At 25.1% G+C, this 17,334-nt stretch overlaps 2 protein-coding genes and 4 long non-coding RNA genes across 8 annotated transcripts in view; all 6 read right to left on the minus strand.

Annotated features, from left to right (window-relative positions):
• Positions 1-17,334, minus strand: part of LOC105254991 (PDZ domain-containing protein 4) — a 212,719-nt gene that overhangs the window by 94,677 nt on the left and 100,708 nt on the right. The window lies entirely within an intron of this gene.
• On the minus strand, positions 303-1,422 carry LOC109610279. The gene is made up of 4 exons (XR_002192720.1): positions 1,370-1,422; positions 1,007-1,149; positions 693-825; positions 303-541 (listed from the first exon to the last, which is right to left on the minus strand). It is a non-coding gene; the product is annotated as an uncharacterized LOC109610279 (long non-coding RNA).
• Positions 5,768-7,833, minus strand: LOC109610377. Its single transcript, XM_025407679.1, has 5 exons — positions 7,567-7,833; positions 6,905-7,012; positions 6,746-6,836; positions 6,029-6,161; positions 5,768-5,856 (listed from the first exon to the last, which is right to left on the minus strand). Exons 1-4 carry the CDS (start codon positions 7,677-7,679, stop codon positions 6,090-6,092), a joined length of 384 nt encoding a protein of 127 aa, XP_025263464.1. The 5' UTR covers positions 7,680-7,833; the 3' UTR covers positions 5,768-5,856; positions 6,029-6,089.
• On the minus strand, positions 12,874-13,693 carry LOC112637618. 2 transcript variants are annotated; one of them, XR_003122629.1, is made up of 4 exons: positions 13,642-13,693; positions 13,366-13,567; positions 13,039-13,158; positions 12,874-12,927 (listed from the first exon to the last, which is right to left on the minus strand). It is a non-coding gene; the product is annotated as an uncharacterized LOC112637618 (long non-coding RNA). The 2 variants fall into 2 exon arrangements; XR_003122628.1 differs by having other exon boundaries at positions 13,366-13,693.
• On the minus strand, positions 14,731-15,338 carry LOC109609803. Its single transcript, XR_002192430.2, has 3 exons — positions 15,271-15,338; positions 14,927-15,059; positions 14,731-14,806 (listed from the first exon to the last, which is right to left on the minus strand). It is a non-coding gene; the product is annotated as an uncharacterized LOC109609803 (long non-coding RNA).
• LOC112637619 lies at positions 15,696-16,909 on the minus strand. Its single transcript, XR_003122630.1, has 3 exons — positions 16,648-16,909; positions 15,850-15,960; positions 15,696-15,717 (listed from the first exon to the last, which is right to left on the minus strand). It is a non-coding gene; the product is annotated as an uncharacterized LOC112637619 (long non-coding RNA).

The raw sequence follows: 17,334 nt of genomic DNA on the forward strand, positions 1-17,334 counted from the left end.
AAGCGCTATGAAAAAGAAGCATTCCATAGTGGACAACATAGGTAAATAATTATTAAATAATTATAAGAAATTAAATTACTAGGCTTGTCGTCCTTTATTCTTTAAAAAAATTGCAATATTATGTATTGCAATATTATATATATTATATTAAACATTTTTTCTCGAATCAGTATATATATTTATGAGTGTAAAAAATATATATTTAAATTTAATTACAGCTTTCTTTATCATTATATAAAATTATTATTATTATATAAAAATATATAATTCAAATGTTATAACGTACATTATAAATCAATTGATTCAATACAATCAAATAACATATCTTCCCGTTTTGTAAAGAACGATCGCGAGATGTGATTTAAAACAATACTACTATCATACAACTACTATCATAAAACAATATTACTATCTCCAATAACTTTATTCAATAGTTGAGTTTACTAACAAATTCTAACATGTAAATAGTATAATTTATTTTTCTGCATTAATCCTGTACAGAATACATGACAGTAAAATAGGATGTCGACGCCTTCATTAACTAAAATCATGTACATGTTATATTATGTTTTCTGCCAAATTGTATATCATGTATATTATATAAACATATATGTATGTCTATAATATATTTAATATACATGTAACGGGGGGGAGAGGCGGGGAAGAAGGTAATATACATGTATTATTCTTACCGAAGCGAAAAATTCTAAGGATAATATGAACATTTTGCCCAAATTCAGATTTACGTTTTTGTTACCCCTTTGCAAGAGAAACAGTATCAATTTTTGTATGCGCAACGATGCTACGTACCATTGGACATTATATCTGTGAAACAATAACTAGGTAATAAATTTATTATTGCAGAAAATGTAATAATATCTTCAACACATGTAAATATGAATCATTAAGATAATATTATATATATTAATGAATATTGAATAATGTCCCAAGTCTGTAAACAATTTATTTTCGTTCACTTTTTTTGGGAGCACCATATGTTTCTTACACGGTGAGAAATACGTCGCTATTGTGATCCGTAAATTCTTGACCAATGTAATTAAAGAAAAACAAGTATACAAAAATACCGATTATAATCATGATGTGTAAATATTGATCAATACTCTTTTCATGCAACGCAATCTTAGCCACCTAACACACAAGATTGCAATTAATCTTTCATATATATAAGGAAGAATAGATAAAAAATTAGAATTACATAGACAAGATTATAAAAATTTCTTTTCGATTTATGTATATTATTATAGTTTACAAATACAAACATTTTTTTTTCTTTTTTTTTTAAATAAAAGTTATTGCGAAGTGTTATTGTTGATTCAAGTTTACATTTGACAGTGCGGTAAAAACTCACTGCGTAAAGATTCAGACTCAAACAAATCGCAGCAATTATTATAAAAAAGAACAATGAAAAGTGAAGATAGGAAAATAAAAATGTGGAGAACCTTCAATAAGAAAAAAAAATATATTTACATGTTTTATATAATCATTGTTAGATAAATACGAACTTGATAGCTGTACGATGAATATGTATGGCATAAATTATTTCTTTATATATTGTAGCTTCATTCTTTGGACAAATATTATTTCGTATATTTATTGCCTTTTCAAAGCGATAACTGTAGAAAGAAATTCTGTTGCATTTATATTAATTTTTCACATGAAGAGAGAGATTTACTGATATATTTCGCCTTTCACCAGTTATAATAGTATGAAAATGGTTGATAAAAAACATTAATTTGTTAAAAACAGTGATACTGCATATTATTTCGTTAAATTGCATAAGTTACAAAACCAATTAATTCTGATTCGGATATTGAAATGAAGTTTTATTGCAAAGCAAAATAAATTTACTTAAAGTGCATTGTTTTCCTTAACAGCAAATTTCCACAACAATTTTTGTATGTTTCTAGAAGGAATTAAAATCTATTACCAACAAAAAAATTTTTACTTTAGTATCAAGTAATCCTTTAAAAATAAAATACAATACTTCAATGTCAAATATTCGCACAGTCATTATTTTGACAGCAAAATTTTTTTTTCCTAAACCTATTAATAAACCTATAACATCTATATATCTATAATCTAAATCTATAATCTAAATCTATTAATAAATCTATTTTAACAAAGAGATAAAATCTTGGATAAAATTAAACAAAATATTTTGACATTTCATTCCATATTTATTAATTTACCTGGCGATTCTGAGCATTGCACAGGCATGTTTAAGATATCCAAACAACATCAATCCTGTTGCAAGAAATGTTGTTGTACCAATACAAACGATAGCATCAAAATACAGTAAAACTATATATAAGTAGTTTTTTCGATCCACGATATACTTAGGTATATATTTATATAATATGTGACGTAATTCAGACTCGCTTATATGCAGAACAACAATAAAAGTATTCGGCATAATAGACAATGAAATGGCCGATAAAAGAATAATTAAGTCGCATATATACAACACTAAAAATATTTAACAGAACAATTACAAATACATTTTAATTATTTTGAATGCTATTTTACTGGTTGGATTTTTCACTTATTGTAGATTTTATTTATCGCATGTATTTTTAGAATACTGATTAAAGTGTTACTTTTATTATTCAAAAATTTTATTTTAAATATAAAAGAAACTAAGTACTTATGAAACTATTTCCATTCCACAATATGTTGTATAATACAAATTGTTTTCTATTATATATAGAAAATAACGTCCAATTGTGTACTTGTATTAAATAATAAAATGATTAATCAAACTAATTTGTAAATTTATCTTGTATGATATGATTATATTTTAAAACATATACATGGCTTAAAATAAGTATTATATATCAATAAATGTGTGTGTGTGCGACTTACCCAAAACACAAAAAGTGAAACGTTTCATATTATCCCCATATTTTTTCATAATAACAATTTCTTCTTTGTCTTTTAATTCGTTAGAAATATGCTGAAGTTCCTCCAAAGGACGTTCTACCTATTATGTGAATAATAATATAAGGAATGCGAAACTCTTTTTAATTTTTAACGGGAACTGTAGAACTATGAAAAGTGCTATCAAAACAATTAATATTTTTTTTTAAATTCACATTGTCGTGCCAGACATTAACTTATATTAAATATGTTTATTTCATATGAAGAAAAATTCTTTAACTTACAATTTCAGTAAAATTATACCAAAAAGTATTGTACATAATCACATACATAGTAAAAACCAATCCTATAGAAAAAGCATTGATGACATGATCAAAAGTAAATTCTACAGTGATAAGTGTTAGAAGCTGCAATCAATAAATTTATTACAAAAACAAGATAACTATTTTTTAATTTTATTAATTAAATGTATAGTATAATCAACTGCTCCTATAAGGGATAGTTAATCATATATAAGGAATAATAGTGGCACAACTAATTATTAATTATTACAGTCATATATAATTAATAATTACAATTAATAATACATATTTTATAATTAATAAAAATGCAATATAATAATACAATAAATGTATGACAACTAAAAGTTGCAACAATTATACGCACATACATATTTATGCACACAACTAAGAATATGATTAAAAAATATATGAAGATACCTGAAATCCAATAGAACTAACCAAAATACCGAAACATAAAAGCAGTTGAAATTGGACGAGCCTTGATCGCTGACAAGGCCATAAACCAATCGCGAGTAAAAGAATACGATGCACGTTAAAATGCCGATTCTTTATAGAGATCATTGCTTCGCGAGAGTTCAGGAGTGACTGAATGCGAGAAAGGAAGGGTTGCATCCCCCTCCTTTCAAAGGATCGATAAAATCGAGTACATTACAGAATTTTCGACTCTTGTGTAAATTATAGTATAAACAGTCTAATTTAGTGTAAATGATAGGTGCTAGAAATAAAAATGATAGATGCATGAAACGTAAGGTGCTAGAAAAAATACCATATAATTGAAACACCTGTAATTTTATGTCTTCGCCCCGGAAAGCGACGGAGCGATTACGCGATCGATAGATTTGACGCCGAGGAAAAAATTTACCCCTTATAAAAACATTATCGAGAGAATTTGTTGATTGAAGTCTGCGCAAGCGTATTTGTTCTTTTTCTGCGCAAACAGTTTTATGTGTTTCACTCGACTACATATATACATTCAATACGTGCAATACGTTTCTCTCTTTAGAAATACACTTTCTTATGTGGTCAGACATTAGTCATGTCAATTTTCTCGTCAATAAAATGCAAAACATTGCCAATTGCAATATGTAGAATTATAAATAGTTTAATATCTAATTTTATATAAACGATGCTATCTAGGCTAGAATAAGTATTACATAAGCGAAACATTCGTAATTTTATATTTCCGCATCGCGGAAAGCGACGAGACAATTGCATAATCGATAGATTTATCGTCGAAAGAAAATTTAAGACAATTTTTTTTTCTTCTATAGAGATAATTTGTCAGAGTCCGTGCAAGCGTACTTTTCAATATGATCAGTTCCAGTGTTTCATTCAATTGTATACATTCGTGCGGTGCGTTTCTTTCTTAAAAATACACATTCTCTTATGTGTTGAGATTGGTTACAGTCCATTCGTCAATAACATGCAAAATATTTTGCGCATTAAAAACGTATAAAAATTTGTATGATATAATTTTATAGCAGGTAATTAATAAAAAACTTTCGTATTAAATCGTATTAAAGCACCGTGTCCTAATGTCAACATATCTTTATCTCATCCCTATTAATTTGGCACTCTATCACAAAAAATCAGATATAGTATATAATTAAGTGCTAATTTGTTGCTATAAGTACGAATTTATTGCTCCTATCTTTATTGCTCTCTCCTTAACAGGAAGATTTTGTTAAAGGTGCTAATTTGCTATTAAGCTATTATAGCACCTCCATTTTCGAAAAACACTTATGAATAGTCGCAAATAAAAAAAAATATACTAGAATTTGCTAATTTGTTGCTCAAAAATGTTACAAATAGATTTTGAAAATATTAAATTTTTAAAAGTGCATCAACATGACAAAAATAAAATCATTAAAATAAGTAGTTGACATTTTACAACAAATATATCAGTTTATTATATGAAATTGCTTTTTGTATTAAATACTCCCAAAATAAACCATTTTCCTAATTTATTGTTTATAATCTAATAGCATTACCACCTTTAATATAATTTTCCTGTTAATGAGTAGTAACAAATTAGCCTTTAATTGTACTACATAACTCGGTTTTTTATGATGGAGATCATATTTTTTCAGATTAATAGATAATGTTTATCTTTATAATATCGCGTGATTTAAAAAGTAGGTAAATGATTATCAGAAATTAAATTATCATAGATTTGTAGTCTCTTCGACTATTTAAATAATTATAATATCGATACAGAATAAAATTAATACTTCTCATATGATATGTATTATGTAAGTCATGCAAAATTTCTTTGGAATATTTATATAAATTTGTATATATATATATATATATATATATATATATATATATATGTTTATAAAAAATATTTAAACTTGATTAATTATAACTTCATTTCATTGTAAAAAATATATAATATCTCATGTATTATGAAGATATGTTATAATTGATTTGTATAGTAAGTTACACACACAAATGTGTAATATATTTCTCATTTCTTACTTTATAACGTTTGCGATACGATTAAAAAAAATAGATATGACTACTTCATATAATTTTATTTAAACAATTTCTACAGAATTTAGCAATCTGCGACATGCAATTCTATGATTTATTTTCTTCGTTATTCTTGTATAGAGTAAATAACGGTAAAGTAGGATATTGACATCTTTGTTAACTGCAATCAAGTACGTCTTGTATTATATTGTCTGTCAAATTGTGTCTCAAATATATTATGTAAAAATGTATGTATATATTACATAAATATGTATATTATATATATATATATATATATATATATATATATATATTCGTACTAGTTAATCTACATATAACATAATTATTCTTACCATGCCTAAAAGTTCCAAGGATAAAATAAACACTCCGCCAAAATTCAGATTTACGGTTTTGTTACCTCTTTGCAAAAGAAACAGTATCAATTTCTGTATGCGCAAAGGTGCTACATACCATTGAACATTGTATCTATAAAATAATAGCTAAATAACAAATTTATTATTACAGAAAATAATAATAATCTTCAACACATGTGTGTAAAATATAATACAATAACTTATATTAATGGATACTATTGTATCCGAGCGCAAAACATTTTACTATCATATACATTTATTGTGAGCATATATTTCTTACACAGTGAAAAATACTTCATTATTGTAACTGTAAATCTTCACCGAATAATTAAGAAAAACATGAATACAAAAATGCCAATTATAATTATAGAGTGAATAAAAAATTCATCAATGTTGTTCTCATGCAACATATTCTTAGATATCTAAAACACAATGTTGCGATTAATATTTTACAAAATTAACATTTATTTCATTATATCAAAATAGAATACACAAAAAATTAGAGTTATTTATAAATTTCAATTTCGTGACAAATGAGAAATATATATTTACATAGATAAGATCACGAAAATTTTCTTATAATTAATACATTATCAGAGTTTGCGAATAGTTTTTTTCTTTCTTTCAATAAAAGTTATTATAAAATGCTATACTATTCGTTTAGAAATAAAATTCACAATGTAAACAAAAACTCACTGCGTAAAGATTCAGACTCAAACAAATCACAGCAACTGTTATTAAAGAGAGCAACGAAAACTTCATACAGGTAAATGAAAATGTAAGGAATCTTCAACACAAGAGAAATTATTATTATATTTAAATATTTTATAAAATTATTAGTAGATAAATACTAACTTGATAGCAGTACGATGAATATCTATGGCATGAATTATTCCTTCATACATTATAATTTCGTTCTTTGGGCAAACATTTTGCATACTCATTGCTTTTTCTATACGATAGCTATAGAAAGAATTTTGTAATTAAACTAATTTAATTAAATACTTTTCGTATGAAAAAGACGACTTGCTAAAACAATGTATTTTATGTCCTCATAATAAAAATTTCACCAGCTATTATAGCAAAAAAAAAGATGAGAATATTAATTTATTAAAAGTTGTTTTATCGATGAATATATATTATTTAAATAAATTGCGTAAACTGCAAAATAAATTAATTTTTAAACTATTATTGAGACATAGTTCATTGTCAAGCAAAATGCATTTACATTATATTTTTATATAGCAATTATATCTTGTGTTATTATTATGTGTCCACAAGCAAACAAAACTTTCCTATTGTACTAAGAAAACAAATGCTTGTTTAGTATCAAATAATTCACTCAAAATAAATTTAATCATTTCAACATCCAATATGTACTTACTTTAACAGCGTGATTATTTTAAGAGTAAAGTTTTTTTTTCTAAATCTATTTTATCTTTCTCTAAATCCATATTTTAAAGGAGAAATAGCATTAAACAATAAATTTATATTTATTTCTATGTTTATTACTTTACCTGGCAATTTTAAACATTCCACAGGTATGTTTAAGATATGCAATTAACATCGATCCTATTGCAATTGTTGCAATTTCTCCAATAAAAAATGATGCCTCAAAGTGCAGCACCATCACATATAAGTAGATATTTTGATCAGCAAAATATTTAGGTATAAACTTAGATAATATATCACGTGCTTTAGATTCGCTTATATGCAAAGCATCGCCAAAAATACGTATCAAAATTGGCAATGAAATGATTGGTGTAACAACAATTATATTGCATATAGTCAACACTACAAATATTCAGTACGTAAGAACAATATCAATTTGAAATTATTTTTAACTATTTTAATGCTTGGAATCTCGATTTACTTTTAACTTTATTTCTCGCATATTTTTGCGAAACATTGATTAAAATACTAACTCTTATTATTCAAATTTTTTCTACATTTTTTAAATATAATAAGAAAAAAACACAATATTATTAGACATTATAAAAATATTCCCACATTCTGCATAAATTTATTCCCATTATACAATTAAATAGCTTTCTATATTATATTTATAAATCTCTATGTGTTTATGAACACGTATACGGTTGTGTATTATAATCTTATTATAACCTTATGCTATTCTGATATGTAGAAAGTGAAAGCCAATTATATAATTGCATTGAAATGATTAATCAAACTAATTTAGTAATTTATATTATATTAAGATTATTAGATATTTTGCCTTATAAAATATAATTACATATCAATGAATGTATGTGTTTTGACTTACGTATTATAAAAAAATTAATACGTTTCATACTGTCTCCGTACTTTATCATAATAGCAATTTCTTCTTTGTCTTTTAATTCATTACAGATATGCTGAAGTTCCTTTAAGGGACGATCTACCTATTATGCGAATAACACCACAATCTTACACATACTTTTGCAGCACACAATTTGATGTAGATTTTTAAGAGAATTATTGTATGAAAAGTCTCACTTATATATCAAATATATTTATTTCATACGGAGGAAAGACGAAATTTTAACTCACAACTTTAATAAAGTTACGTCGACAACTATCGTATACAATCACATACATGACAGAAATCAATAGTGTAGAGAGCATGTTAATGACAAGATCAAAAGTAATTTCTTCAGTGAGAAATGATACAAACTGCAAAATCAAATTTATTAGAAAAAATAAAATATTAATTTTTTTTTATTTTGTTAAAATAACTTGACAATATTTTTTATTTTATTAAATTAAAAATAATCAATTACTTTCCAAAGCAGTTAATTATATGTAAGACTTAATAGCGTGTGGACAATAAATTAATAGTGATTCCAATATAAGATTTATATCATATATATTATTATGTTAATTATTATATATTATTATGTTAATTAACATAATAATATAATTAATATAATAAGTACATGATAATAATAATTAAAAATTGCAAACTTATGTAAGTTTGGACACAACTTAAAGAATAACATATGAACATACCTGAGAAACAACAAAACTAACCATGATGCTAAAAAGCAAAATAAACTGAAATTGAGTGAGCCTCGATTGTTGATCAGGCCATAAGCCAATCATGAGTAAAAGAATCCGATGCAAATTAAAATACTGAGTCTTTATGCAGATCATCACTTTATGATAGTCGAGACTTGTCTGACTACGGAAAGATGACGGTGGATCGTGTACCCCTCCTTTCGAAAGATCGATAAAATTGGATATGTTATAGAATTTCGACTCTTAGCGTAAATTATGGTCTAAATGTAATTTTATATAAACGATAATATAAAGTGCAGTTAGAGCAAATATCACATAAACAAAACATTCGTAATTTTATGTCAACATTCGTAGTTTTATATTTTCGCTTCGTGGAAAGTGAGGGGACGATTATGCGATCGATATAGCGTAAATTATAGTGTAAATCGCCTAATTCAATATAAATGATAATACACAGGTGGTAGACAAAATATCATATAGTCCAAACCTCCGTAATTTCACGCTTTCTGCGCGAAAGGTGACGAAACGATTACCCGATCGATATAATTGGCATCGAGAGCAAATTTAACACAAATTTTTTTCTGCTATAAAAAACATTCTAAAGACAATATGAATTCCGCGCAAGCGTACTTGTCCTTTTTCAACATCAATTGCATTTGTCATTCGATTGTGTACATTTGTGCGATGTCCTTCTCAAGAGAAATGTTAGTTTTATAATACTGAGAAATCAGATCTCGCTGACAAAGTGCGAAACATGCTGCGAATTGCAAATTAGAAGCTTAATACGCATTTATAGCGAGAACTTTCGTTAATTATGAATCGTGTATAAAGCATAAATATTTAAGCACAGGTCAGTGTACGCATATTATTATATCGTAACGTAGCAAAAAATAGATATTTATTATCAGATTTTAAATAACTGTAAATTTATGATTGTCTCAGCTATACAGTGCACAATCCATAAGAAATAAAATTAACTTGAAGTAAATTTAAATTTATTGTTTGATACAAATTATTTAATTCGTGCATAGTTTGTTTGAATAATGTTTTATGTTTAAATCCTACAATACATTCACTTCAAAGAGTGTGATATGTAGAAAATATTTAAATTTTATTAATTATAATATACTATTTCATTTAGAGAAATAATTTCTATATATTTCCCTTATGCCTCTTGCATAGAATACATAACGGTAAAGTAAGATAATGATGCCTTTGTCAACTAGAATCAGATATGTTTTATGTAATTTTCGTCCGAACCGCGTGTTTTAAGTATACAATAATATAGAATAATAATACATTAATGTAATATATTATACACAAGTGATAACTTTTACCGTGGCAAAAAGCTCGAAAGATAATATAATTACTCCGCCAAAATTCATGTTGAATGTTTTGCTACCCTTTTGCAAAAGAAATAGTATCAGTTTCTGTACATGTAAGGGTGTAATATACCATTGAACATTATATCTGGACAGAAAAATAAAGAAATAAATCGATAATTGAATAAAGATCAGTAGCAATAATATTCAACATACGCATATGTATGTGAAATGTTAATTTTAAGCTTCAATTAAATTATTAAAATTCTTAACAAATTAATATGATGATAAATATGTAAACATATATAGTATCTCTTACACGGTAGAAAATACGTGATCATTGTGATTTGTAATTTCTTGTCCAGCATAATTGATACAAAACATATAGATGAACATCAGAAAGGCAATTAAAAAATGAATTAATAATTGTCCAAAATCTCCATTTGATGCATACATGGCAATCTATAACACAATGTTGCGGTCAATCTTTACGTGTATTTTACGTGTAACTTGATCATTTTACAGAGTTAAAATTTTAAAAATATGTCTTTCAATCTCCTGATATCATGCAATGCACGATATTGCATGCACTCGTCCAAAAATAAATTTAACGATCCGAGAAACACTCACTGCATAAAGATTAAGGCTTAAACAGATCACAAGAATTAAGATCAAAAGAAGATGCGATTTTTGAAAACTGCCCGATAAAAATACGATTAACCTTAAAAAAAAAAAGAAATTATTATATATTATATTACAATATATAAACAATATTTGAATACTAACCTGACAGCTTCACGATGAATATCTACAGCATCAATTATTTTTTTATAAATTATAATTTCGTTTTGGTCAATTTTTTTCTCTACATCAATATTTTTTGTCTTTACCGTTATTGCTTTCTCAATACGATAACTGCATAGATAATTATTTTTTAATAATATATATTAGTCTATCTACACGAAGCAAAAAGATTTCTCGATAATATCTAGATAATAAATAGGTTATATTCTGTCGCAGTAAATTTCATCAATCGTATAAACAAGGTTTCTCAAAATATTAAAATTTGCTAAAAATAATATTATATAATCTACAAATGATTTCGCCAATAAATTGATTCTTATTCTATATGAATAAAACAAGAACAAAGTTTTATTGCAACAACAAAATGCGTTTGATGAAAGTAATAGAAATTTTTGTCTCAGCATTAAAAGTTCTTACAAATAAATAAGTTTCTTTATATCAACATAATACTCAAAAAGTTACTTTCTACTCTATATTGATTAATTTATTTTAGAAATAAATATTATACATGTATAACTACTTTCATATTCTATTTGCAGCAATGATTTTGTTTTCATAATAAAATTCTTTTCTTTCGCGTAAATATGTTTCAGATAAAAATAGAAGACGTACAAAATTTTGTTTAAAATAAATATCTTTAATTTAATTCTTATATTTATTTCTTCTCACCTAGCGATTTTAAAAATTCCACAAATATGTTTTAACAATGATAGAAGCATCAATCCTGCTCCTATTAATGCCGTTTCTCCTATAAAAGATGCTACGTCCATATACAGCAACATATAAAAATAATCACGAGCAGAAAAGTACCCAGGCAAAAGTTGTGTCATCACATGTGGTTGTGTCACATTTATGTACAGGACAAAACGAAAAATGTGCGGTAAAATTGTAACTGAACCAACAACAACTGATGCGCAAATGTAAAGCACTAAGTATATATTTTAAAAAAGACATGAATTATCACTTCTTAAGTTTCTTTAATATATTAATGTGTCGTTTACATTTCAAATTTTACTGTTCTGCAACCAATTCCCTACATTCGATATTTTTGCATAGATAATTATTGTGATATGCTCGAAAAATCATGCGTTAATTTTATCCAAGAATATATATATATATATATATTTATATTCTTGGACAAAATTAACGCATGATTTTTTCACTTTTTCTTTAAAATTTTTCTTTAAAATTTAAATATCAGCTTTAAAAAAAAAAAAGGAAAAAGTTATGCATTAATTTTGGCCCAGGATATATACATACATACATATATATATACATATATATATATATATATATATATATATATGTATACATTTTATATTATAATATAAAAAAAATATAATTAAAAGTTATATATTTAATATGTAAAAATTAGTATTTAAAAATGTATATAATTAAAATATTTTTTATAACTACAAAAAAATATGTATAAGATACAAATATGTTTAAATATTAAACATATTATACATATAGTGAAGTGGTTACTTGAACTACTTTTGTGGCGCCTCAAATTTTATTATAATTGTAATTTTTATTTTACTTTGCAATTGACTATATAAAATAATATATACTATATAAAATTGACTATATAAAATTATCAACATATGTTGTCTTACGTATAAATATAATCGTAATATGTTTCGCATTTCTCCCATATTTTTTCATAATAGCAATTTCATTTTCATCTTTTAATTGATTATATACATGTTGAAGTTGCTCCAATAAATATTGCACCTATTATACCAACAATAATTTGGCACTCATTTCATTGTAAATTTTAAAAAGATTGTTGTATACAAGGATTTATTACAGCGTTTATTATTGGATAAGTGTAATAAAACTTACAGCTCGAACGTTAATTCGGAACGAATTATATTCAATTGCATATATAATAGGCAATAATACGACAGAAAGAACTTTGATAACAAAATCAGGAGTGCATTCTGCAGATATAAATACTGTAAGCTACAATCAATATATATATATATATATATATATATATATATATATATATATATAATTTTAAATCATTATCTTGTCAAATTTTATTTTATTACATATATGTGTATCCAATATGTTTAATATTATTAATAATAAATATATTGGAATAATCATAAAAATAAGAATGATATAATTATATATAAGATTATGATTGTGAAAATATAGACGTACCTCGAATATGATAAAGCTAATTAGAATACTAAAAAACAAGACTAACTGAAATTGAACGAGCCTTGATTGCTGATAAGGCCATAATCCAACCGCGAGCAGAAGAATTCGGTGAAAGGTAAAATGCTGAGTTTGTATAGAAATCATCACTGTGCAAAAATAAAGATACGTTTGACGGCGAAAAGTTCAGCGAAGCTCCCCTTCTCTGGAAAGGTCAATAAAAAATAAAGTCTTAATAAAATTTCTGTTCCCTTCTGTGTAAATTCCAGCATAAATTACTTAATTTAGGATAAAGGTAATGTAAGGTGGTAGATAAAATATAACCGTATAATCGAAGTACGACAATATGATGTCTACTGGGGGAGAAAGGAAGCGATTATGCGATCGATACATTTAATGTCTCGACGGAAAAATTACTGCAAATTTATCACTTACAGAAAAATATTCTTGAGACAATTTGTTGATCGAAGTCTGCGCAAGCGTATTTGATCTTTCTCAGCGTAAAGAATTTTATGCATTTCATTCGATTGTACACATTCGTGCGATGCACTTCGTTTTTTTAGAAGAACATCCCATTATGTGTCGAGTTATATATTGGGAATAAAACATAATGCAAATTGTATAACGAGTTTGAAATAATTATAGCAGACAATTAACTCAATATCTCTCCAAATTAACTCTCATATTAAAGTATGTTTTTATATATGTATATTTACCTTTTATGGTATCACGTGATTGCAGACAACAACATATAAGCGGGCAAGAGACTTCTAAAACGGTTAAGATGGTGTGACAATATTATCAGTGATCTGAGGATCATGGAATGAGAATACGATCTTGCAGTGATGACGAATATAAACAAATAGAGACGAATTGTTCGGTCAGTTAAAACCCATTCTAGGTTGAAACGTTTCAGGAAAATAGAAGAAATATTGCATGATATAAAAAATGGGTAAATATTTATCAAATATTAAAGAACTGTAAATTTGTAACTTTTTCGATTGTTTAATTATGTTTAAATAATTACAATCTCGATAGAAAATAAAATTAATACTCTTTACGATATGTACAATATTATTTAATTAATTTTTCTCAAACTTGAATATATATTTGTGTGTGTATAGAAGATATTCAAATTTGATTAGTTATAATTTTATTTTGGTCTATATATAATATATTATTCATGTGTGATAATATGGTAAAATTGATTTAATATATAAGTTAAATAACATACTCATTTCTTGCTTTATAAAAATTATTTCAGTTACAATTGAAAAGAGCAGGTATTACTTTATTACAATAGATAAATTTATTTAGTAATATTGAATTTGCTATCAAATTATAATAATATTAGTATTTATAGTAACAATAGAATTATTTACTTTTTACGTTATTCTTGCATAGAACACATAACGGTAAAATAAGATATCGATACCTTCGTTAACTGAAATCAAATATAATTTAAATTAATTATGTTGTTTATTAAACTGCATATAAAGTATATCATATAGAGATGTACATCCGTAATATTCAATATACATATTACGTGTATAATTACTCTTACCGTGGCGAAAAACTCTAAAGATAATATGAATATTCCGCCAAAATTAATGTTTATGGTTTTATTACTTCTTTGCAAGAGAAACAGTATCAACTTTTGTATGCGCAAAGATACTGCATACCATTCGACATTATATCTATAAAATAAATCGATATAAATTCATTATTATTACAGAAAATGTAGTAATATGCAACACATAAGTATGATACGTATTAAAGCAATTTTTGATAAGAAATATAATGAGAAAGTAGAGAAAGAAAAAGAAAGAGAGATAGAAAGTCCACAAACATTTACTATGATACTATATTTGTGATCACATATTTCATTTAACATCATATATTTCTTACACGGTGAAAAATATGTCGGTATTGTGATCCATAAATTCTTGACTAAAGTAATTTAAAAGAAACAAATATACAAAAATAATACATACAATTACAAAGTGAACCAAAAATTCTTCTGTTTCTCTACGCAATAAAAATTTAGACATCTAAAATACATTGTTGCAATTAACATTTTAGAAAAAAATAAGTAAAAAAGTTACTTATATAGACATTTATATAGAGAATTATTTATATAGACAAATTTATGAAAATTTCTTTTGTACATTATGAAAAATTTTACAAAAAACATTTTTTTTTAATAAAAATTATTACGTAATGCTATATTCGGAAATAAAATTCCCAAGACGGGAAAAACTTACCACGTAAAGATTCAGACTCAAAGAAAACACCGCAAATATTATTAAAAAGAATAATGATAAGTAAAGAGTGGAAAATAAAAATGTGGAAAACCTTCAACAAGAGAAAAATAGTATTATATTTATATAATATTATTATATTTTTTGTAATTTTGTTACATTTTATATAACTATTATTAAATATATAAATATTTTATATAATTATTATAGATATATAAAGACTGACTTGATAGCAGTCCGATGAATATTTATGGCACAGATTATTTCCTTATACATTATAGCTTCGTTCTTTAGGCAAACATTGTTCCTCATATTTATTGCCTTTACGATGCGATAACTATGAAAAGATTTTTTGTAATTATACTGATTTTTCACATAGAATAAAAAATTTGCTCATAACAACTTATTTTATATTCCCATAATAAAAATTTTGTCAGTTGTTATAGCAAAAAAGACTTCATGAGAATATTAATTTGCTAAAAATAGTTATATTGAAATCGCATATTATATTGTTAAATTGCATAAGTTACAAAATAAATGAATTCTTATTCTGACACTGAAACAAAGATTCATTGCAAAGCAAAACGTATTTCCTACAAGAAAATTATTTCTTTTACCAGCAAATTTATAGGTTTTTTTAAAAAAACAAAATCTATTAATTGTATCAACAAAAAAATTTTCTTTTAGTATCGAACAGCTTATTAAAAATTAAATTTAATCATTTTAACATTGAATATATATTGAAATCGCATATTATTTTGTTAAATTACAAAACAAATGAATTCTTATTCTGACTTTGAAATAAAATTTTATCGCAAAGCAAAACATATTTATTGAAAGTGAATTATTTTTTTGTAACAGCAAATTCACTAAAAGTAAAATTCACTTTGACATCGAATATGCAATGATTATTTTGACAAAACACAATGTCTCCTTCCATTTCTATTTATTAATAATTCTATTTTAAATAACAGATAATATTAAACAGTATTTTTATATTTAGTTTCTACATTTATTACTTCACCTAGCGATTTTGAGTATTCCACAGGCATGTTTAAAATATGCAATGATCATTAATCCTGTTGCAACCATTACAGTTCCTCCAATAAAAATTGCAGCATTAAGATACAAAACTGCATATAAATAATTTCCTCGGTCAATTAAATACTCAGGAATAAATTTAGATAACATATGACGTGATTGAGACTCATTTATATGTAGAGCAAGGCCAAAAGTACGTGGCATAATTGGCAATGAAATTATTGGTAAAACAATAATTAAATTGCACATATGGAACACTATAAATATATATAGACAAAAATAGATATAATACGTAAAAAATAGATTTAAAAATAGATTATAATTATATAAATAGATTTCTATAATTACAACTTAATTATTTTTAACTATTTCACTGTTTGGATTTCACATTGCACATATTTGCAGACTAATTAAGACGCCAGTTTTTATTATTTATTCTCTATTTCTTTGTTTTAATTATTATAATTACAAGAATGCGTCGTTGTAGAAATATTTTCCTCCTACACATTTACTTGTTATTATACGTTTTTATATGTATATGCATTATTGCATTTTTATAGAATAATGATTCTGACATATATAGAAATATGATGATCAATTATATGTATATTAAATAGTGAAATGATCAATTATTATTAACTATTTCAACGATCTAAATTTTATTGTAATT

The sequence above is a fragment of the Camponotus floridanus genome, unplaced genomic scaffold, assembly GCF_003227725.1.
Source record: "Camponotus floridanus strain SB8 unplaced genomic scaffold, Cflo_v7.5 scaffold183, whole genome shotgun sequence".
NCBI lineage: Eukaryota > Metazoa > Arthropoda > Insecta > Hymenoptera > Formicidae > Camponotus > Camponotus floridanus.

Excerpts from the sequence above, each read along its gene's own strand:
- LOC109610377 (XM_025407679.1), bottom strand. The coding sequence starts at position 7,679 with ATGGTGCTGCACTTTGAGGCATCATTTTTTATTGGAGAAATTGCAACA. Across the intron at positions 7,013-7,566 it reads GGAATGTTTAAAATTGCCAG|CTATCGTATAGAAAAAGCAA; the intron begins GTAAAGTAATAA and ends TTCTTTCTATAG. Across the intron at positions 6,837-6,904 it reads ATTCATCGTACTGCTATCAA|ATTCCTTACATTTTCATTTA; the intron begins GTTAGTATTTAT and ends CTTGTGTTGAAG.